General features: G+C 40.7%; 1 protein-coding gene and 1 non-coding gene across 2 annotated transcripts; one reads left to right on the top strand and one right to left on the bottom strand.

Annotated features, from left to right (window-relative positions):
- Positions 1-1,202: 1,202 nt before the first annotated feature.
- On the bottom strand, positions 1,203-1,309 carry LOC145019093 (small nucleolar RNA R71). The gene has a single exon (XR_013667411.1). It is a non-coding gene; the product is annotated as a small nucleolar RNA R71 (small nucleolar RNA).
- Positions 1,310-2,338: 1,029 nt separating this feature from the next.
- On the top strand, positions 2,339-2,932 carry LOC145016406 (uncharacterized). The gene has a single exon (XM_078974731.1). The coding sequence runs from the start codon at positions 2,339-2,341 to the stop codon at positions 2,930-2,932; it is 594 nt and encodes a 197-aa protein (XP_078830857.1).
- Positions 2,933-7,413: the final 4,481 nt, after the last annotated feature.

Here is a 7,413-nt window from a genome sequence, read left to right as displayed (position 1 = left end):
TTATTGAATCTAGTTAATTCTTTGTTTTTCTAGTTTTTAGATTAAGTAATAGTTAGTAAGTTTCTAGTCTTGTAAAACTAGAGAAAACCCTCTACTTATTAATTAATTTAGATAGAATTAGTTTTTATTTTTAATTTGCCGTTCCCTGTGTTCGATACCCTACTTGCTTAAACTATTCCACAATTGATAGGTACACTGCCTTTGTGTGTTTATTTTACAACTAAAAGTATGATTAAAACTAAGTGAGTTTACGCACATCAAGTTTTTTGGCGCCGTTACCGGGGAACGGTTCTAAAATTAGCATTAAAAATCTAATTCAATCGATCCTTTGTGTGAGATTTATCGTACACAAAGTTAATTTATGTTTAATTTAGTAGGTAGTATAATAATAATAATAAAAAACCTGATTTTACCTTGGATTCGCCGAGTGCATTCGTGCAGACTCGGCGACTACGACGCTAAATCAGCTTTAATTTTATTATATATTTTTGTTCTTTTTACGCGTTTTCTGTTTTGTTTGCAGTTGTTTCATGACTCGAGGATCTGATACACCTCTGGTCCCCCCTCTTGAAGATCCGGAAACCGCACTAAGAAGAAGCAAAGGCAAAACCGTTGGAGAATCCGCTTCTTCAAAGAACTCACCACTCAAAAACCTCAAGTCCGTTTTCAGCAAGAAAAGGAGCAACAAATCAGGAGCATCCAGTGCCTCGTTGACAATCGAAGACCCAATTCAAAAAAACACCGAGTACGAGACCGAGGAAGAAGACGAACCCACATACGAGCACACATCCGAGTTTGAAGATGATTTAGCTACCGCTATGGGTAATATCGATGAAATCCCCATGGGGGAATGGAAGAAGAGGATGCGTGATGACACCGGCTCGGGACTTGTGCAACCCGTAATTCCCGCAACCGTTACTTTCGAGCTAAAGGGCCATATTCTCGCTCAACTCAAGGAGATTCCTTTTTACGGGAAAGATCACGAAGACGCCTACAAGCACCTGGATGAAGTAAATGATGTGGCTGACTACTTCAATGTACCAAATGTGCCTCGCGAGACCCAGCTACTTCGCATGCTCCCAGTCACGTTCAAAGGTGCTGCGAAGTATTGGCTCAAGTCACTTCCTCCCAGATCGGTCACAACATGGGCCAAGATGAAAGAGGAATTCATAGACCATTTTTGCCCGCTTTCCAAGATAGCTAAGTTGAAGAAAGCCATCGCCAACTTCGAGCAACAACCCGGTGAATCTCTTTATGAAGCTTGGGAAAGATACAAAGGTTTGCTAAGGAATTGCCCACATCATGACCTTAATAGCCAAAAAGAGGTCTCCATTTTTTATGATGGAGTCAATGTCACCACAAGGCAACTGCTCGATTCACAAGGCCCGCTCACCAGAAAACCGCCTTTGGAAATCAAGGAGTTAATTGAGGAATTCTCTAAGCATTCTAGAGAATACGACAATCCGAGAAATGAAGTAAGTCGGGGAGAAGTGAACTCGGTGAATGATAGCATGGCATCGGTAATAGCTAAGCTCGATAGTCTAGATAGAAGGATGACAAAAATGGATCAAACCATCCATGCTATTCGAGTTGGATGTGAAAATTGTAGCGGACCCCACCTCACCAAGGATTGTGATCGAGACGAAAACGGAAATAAAAAGGCTCAAGTATTTTACTCTAGTGGCGATAGATACGACGAAGATTGGAGGAAACCGAAGAAGGAATGGCTCCCATACGAAGAATATAAAAAGGCTAAGGAGGAGAAATACAAGCAGAAGGAGAGGGGATTCTATCAAAAGGAAGAGCCGGTGATGGAAAAGAAGGCCAATTTAGAAGAAATGCTCACTAGATTCATAACCGCATCCGAAAAAGACACAATGATCACGATGTAGCAATGCAAGAGACTAGAAATATGTTGAGGAATCAGCAGACATCCATTCTCAACATTGAGAAACAACTGGGACAGCTTGCACATCAAGTGAATGAAAGAAGACTGGGCCAACTTCCGAGTAACACTGAGAATAATCCAAGAATGGAAAATGTGAGTATGGTAACTTCCAGCTGTGAAAAAAATTTCACACAGGCACAAAGGGTCCCTAATAGCAAAATAGAGAAGACAGAAAATTCGATTCCAGGTAAACCCGATCCGACTCGCCGAGTCCCTTAAATGGACTCGACGAGTCCATGCGTACAAGACAGAACTCCCATTCACTTAAAGCCATACAATCCCCCTCTGTCATTCCCAATCAAAGCCATGCCCGTGGAAAAAGTGGAAGCTTATAAATCCTTTATGAAGCATGTTAAAGACCTCTAAGTCAATGTGCCATTTGTAGAGACGATGCTTACAACACCCAAGTACTTCAACTTACTAAAAGGTCTCTTTGTTGCTAGGAAAGACTTGGCTGAAGTCGCAGAAATAATGCTGAGTGAGTTACCCGAAAAGAAGGGCGATCCGGGGAGTATCAAAATTCCATGTCAATTTGGAAACACATTTGTTACTCAAGCGTTGACCGATTCCGGTGCAAGCATCAACCTGATGCCTCTTTCTTTCTTCAAGAAACTGAACTTACCAGAGCCAAGACCGATAAACATGAAGATCCATTTGGCTGACAAGACGACAATTCATCCAAAAGGAGTTTGCGAGGATCTTCTCATTAAAGTTGACAAGTTCATCTTCCCAGTAGACTTTGTGGTGCTAGATATGGAAGAAGACCCCGAAGTTCTAATTATTTTGGGGAGGCCATTTTTAAACACCGCGTGTGCTTTAATTGATGTATGTGAGTCTACACTTACATTAAGGGTAGGAGACAAGTCAGCGGTATTCAAAGCTATACCAGAAGTCAAGAAAGAAGTGAAAGGGAGAGAAGAGATCTCATTTATCGATTTAGATGATGAGATACTACAAAAAGAACTTGAACTTTTGCAAAAATAAGACCCAAGCAAGTTTCTGCAACATTCTAGAGAGGATGGAGTTGTTCAAGGGGACTTGGAGGAGTTAGAGAAGCTACTGGAAGGATCCGATTCAGAAAACACTCAAGAAAAGATGGAATACGACCCGACTTGCCGAGTCACTCTATTGGACTCGACGAGTCCAGTCGAATCTGACAACAAATCGGACAACTTCAATCTGCTTGTTGCCAATTCTCTGCATCTTCAGGGTGATGATATTTTTGATGATTCTTTAGCAGAACAAACAGTAGAAGGTGAGACGGATACAAAGGTCCAACATGCCCATATATCAATCCTTGATGCAATTTCGCTTGTAGATGGGTTAAACGTAGAAAAAGAAGAGAAGGCAACGGATAGGAGAGTGGAGGCTGATCAACCATTCAATACCAAACCTAGAGCACGAACTTTCACGGAATATGAGTAGTTAAGTTTACTGAAAAGGAGGTGAAAGAGATGGAGAAAAAGAATGGGGTGAAGAAGAAAAAGAGGAGAAAAGAAGCCCAAGCAGCGGAGGATGATGCTGTAATAAAGAAGAAAAAGGAATTAAAAAGGGCTTATAAAAAGAAGGTTCACGCTTACAAGACAAAGTACAAACCACAAAAGATAAGGTGCGAATTCCCGATGCTAGAAGATAACGAGACGTAGACGGGAAGGAGTCCAGCTAACAACTCCTTAAAAAGAAGCGCTTCGCGGGAGGCAACCCATTATTTAGAGTTTGCTTTCTTTTACCTTTTCTTTTGTTTTCATTTTTTTTCTTTCGTTCTTAGAATTGTAATCTTCCAATTCATCGGATATGTCTGCTTGAGAGTGCGTATGGACTAAGTGTGGGGTGAAAAAAAGTTTTCTTTTATGAAGAAATTACAAAAAGTGTTAACAATTTTGGATTTTTGCAAGAGACTCGCCGAGTCTAACCACGACTCGACGAGTCCGTATAGATTTCAGAAAATAACATGCATCGCGACCAGAGTCGCCGAGTCTGACCCCGACTCGATGAGTCGGTATTATTTACAGAAAAAAATAATAATAACACTTACTTTTACAACTGGTTAACCCTAAAAGATTCGTTTTTTTTGAAACCACACCACACAACTCGCCGTGCGCCTCTTACTCCCTTCTCTTTCAAGTTTTCATCTTTCTCTCCATTGCTCTTTAACAATTTTCAAGTTTCATCAAAGAAAGGTAACAAATTTCTTCTTCTTTTCTGTTAAAAGTATGATTTTAAGAGCATCCATGATGGACATTGCAAGAAAAACCCGATTTTGGAAAAATAGTAGAATCTAGGGTTTTGATTTTTCATGGATTATGATGTTTTACCTGCTTATTCGTGCCAAATACCTTATAGATATGAGCCTAGACAAAACCCTTGAAGTGATTTGCAGGTTTCATGGCCTAATTTTAGTAAACTCGCCGACTGACTCGTGCAGTTCATGCGACTCGCCGAGTCAGGCATGGACTCGACGAGTCGAGTCGTGGAAACCTGTGCATGACTGTTTTTAAGTATAATCTATGTTTCTGGATTTTTTTTTTTTTTTTGCAGAAGTATGTTTAGCAGGAGACAGAGTTCAAGTGCAAACCAAGAAGATTTTCCTTGGTTAAACTTCCCACGAATCGAGTCCGCTTTGACATTGCGGAAGTGGAAGAAGAAGCTGGCTGACATACGAAAAAAAGAGGTGTACGTGCCTAACAAGATAGATTGGGAGTGGTTACAAAGTGTTCGGTATGAAGAGGAGTTAGCTCCTTATCTTTTGAAGGAGTTTACCGATGGAGGCGAGACAATGATTTGTGACGGGTGGAGCCGGGTCTTTCGAATTCAAGAGCCGGTGTACTTGGAACTATGCTTAGAGTTTTTCTCCACGGTGTCTTTCACGGGGGGAACGGATTTTTATCACCCAGCAAGTTTTAGTTTTTGCCTTGGGGGTGAACTTCATCACTGTTCGGTGATCGACCTTGCTTGTCGATTGGGGATATATGACCAGCCCTTGGTCTCAACACCTATCTTTCGGGCCTTCTTGGAGCAAACCCACATGGTGTTTCCCGACGGAGTAACTAGCACGGGTTGGTGGAACACAATTGGAAACAAGGTTTATATTCCAAAGTCGGCACAAGAAGGGAGCATTAGATCACCTACCCACCGCCTTATACATCGTCTCATTTCATCCACCATTAATCAAAGAAAGGATGATGACAAGGATTCTAACCTTGATGTCTTCTATCTATGGAGCATTATTACACCCGGTATTTTCTGCAACATTCCTTGGTGTTTGGCTTCGTATCTAGCGGAGGGTGCGGTCAAGGATCGCAAAACTTCCCGTATTAATGGTGGTATGTTTGTCACCCGGCTAGCCAACTCATATGGGTTGATGAACCGTGGTGCATGGAATTTTATGACGATGATTCCTACACCTCCATTCAATCCAATTCTTTTCCGGCGAGCAAGAATCATTGAAGACTATGGTGGTGGTCATTATGCTATCCCGCATGATGACCCCGTTGTTGGTCCCGAAGCACCGGGAAGGAGGGTTCGATCGAGACGGGAACGGGATGTGGAGGAAGAGCCGTCGGTGATTCCGGTTGAAAATGAAGAAGTACCAATGGATTGGTACAATGTGGAGATGAGGCGGCTACAGGATCAAATGGCGCATGGGATCAACTTCAGCAATCAATCCCACATCCAATTATTCGACCACTTCAACATCCCACATATTGATGGTGACAATTATCCATTTATTCCATCATGGGATGAGGTGATTAGTGCAAGAAGAAGTGGTGCAGGTGGGAGTGGAGCAGCCGCGGATGATGATGAGTAGGAAGATTAATTTATTTGTGTTTTCATCAAACAACTTTTATTTTCTATTTTTATTTTTATTTTTATTTGGTGTGTATGAAGTTGTTAAGACTTTATTTATTTTGCTTAATGATGGTTTGCATTAGTTATTTTTCAGGATTGGATTAGGAATGCTTGCATAGGAAAGGTTTAAAGTCATAGAGAACAGGTGTTATAACGAGTGAAAGAGAGTCAAGGAAGTGAAGCGTTAAAGTCAAAGTGTCGAGTCCGGTCCCTAGGGATATGAGCAATTGAGTCTAGAAGTGAGGAGGAGTTAGAAGAGTTATTAGAGGCTGATACAATTGCAAAATATACTGTTTTTTCGTCCAGTGGCCTACTCGTCGAGTGCACTTAACTGACTCGACAAGTCGCCTTGTATTTTCGCACATTCTGAGATGGCCGCGCTGTTATTCGACGAGTCTCATATATGACTCGACGAGTCGATCATTTTTATACCAAAGGACTGCTGATTTGATGCGGCTAAGTCTACCACTTGACCACTTATTCTTCCATATCGATTCTTGAAGAGTTTACCTGAATATTTGGAGCTGCCACATGAGATTTTGATGCCCAAGTCATGGATGCGTTGTTTTCATGGCTAAAGTCAATTGAAGTTGGAGCTTGAAAGAAGAGTGTCAACCTATCAACTGCTACCCTGGGGGGAGTTTGTTCCAATTCTCTCTATATTTGCATTTTTATTTTTTCATAATATGCAATGAGGGCATTACATAAAATAAGTGTGGGGTAGGGGGTTAGTCACATATTAGAAAATTTAGAATCTTAATTTAGGCTAATTTTAAAAATTGTTGCATACCAAAAATATGACTTAGGGATTTAATTTAGAAAATTTTGGTAAAATAAAATTAGGATTCCATGTTAGAATTATGTTGATAATTGCATGAAAACCCAAATGTTTAGTTGAGCCTATATACGTTCTAGTGCATTTGTGGCTTCCTTATTCCAGTGAAATCATGAGACAAAAACACGACCTTGCTCAGCCTGAGGGATGCAATACGTTTAGCAGCCTAAACCTGAAATGTATCCAGGAAGATTTTTATCATTAGCCAATAAAGGTTGAGATTGAGCGCCCCTGCTTAAGCATGTAGGGATTTGAGTGAAAAAAGTGAGGAATACATGTAAAAAAAAGAGAGAAAATTATTAGAAAAGTTGTAAGAATTTTGGAGCAAATAAAGTGAAGATCTAAAGATCAAAATTCCAAGAAACCCAAAAAGTTGAAGATACCAAAAATCAATCAATACAAGGTGGTGAATTCAAAGAGATCAAAGATCAAATTACCAAGGAAGTGAAGAATTAAAAAGAGCTCCATAGTGGTATCGAAAAGTTGTAATTCTAGATTATGTATGCTTGGGTTGCTCAATTAAAAATACCTTGAGGGTAAAGAGGTTTTCTGAGGATCGATTCGGAGGGTTGCATAAAATGAGCATAGTTCGGGATGAGTGGGCGAATGTTTATGAGGATTGTGAGTATTTGGAGTATGGGGGGTCCTTAGGAAAATTTTAGACACAAATGCATGCGTTGCGGGCTTGGCATAATGGCTGGGTTAGATTGGAGTTGTCATACATAATTCTAATGTCTTAAAATTCAGTTTTGCTTGGGGGCAAGCAAAAGTCAAGTGTGGG

Source organism: Lactuca saligna, chromosome 9 (assembly GCF_052625555.1).
Source record: "Lactuca saligna cultivar CGN05327 chromosome 9, ASM5262555v1, whole genome shotgun sequence".
NCBI lineage: Eukaryota > Viridiplantae > Streptophyta > Magnoliopsida > Asterales > Asteraceae > Lactuca > Lactuca saligna.
The sequence above is the reverse complement of the archived record's forward strand: the minus strand, read 5'-3'. Positions and strand labels throughout refer to the sequence as shown.

Excerpts from the sequence above, each read along its gene's own strand:
- LOC145016406 (XM_078974731.1), top strand. The coding sequence starts at position 2,339 with ATGCTTACAACACCCAAGTACTTCAACTTACTAAAAGGTCTCTTTGTT.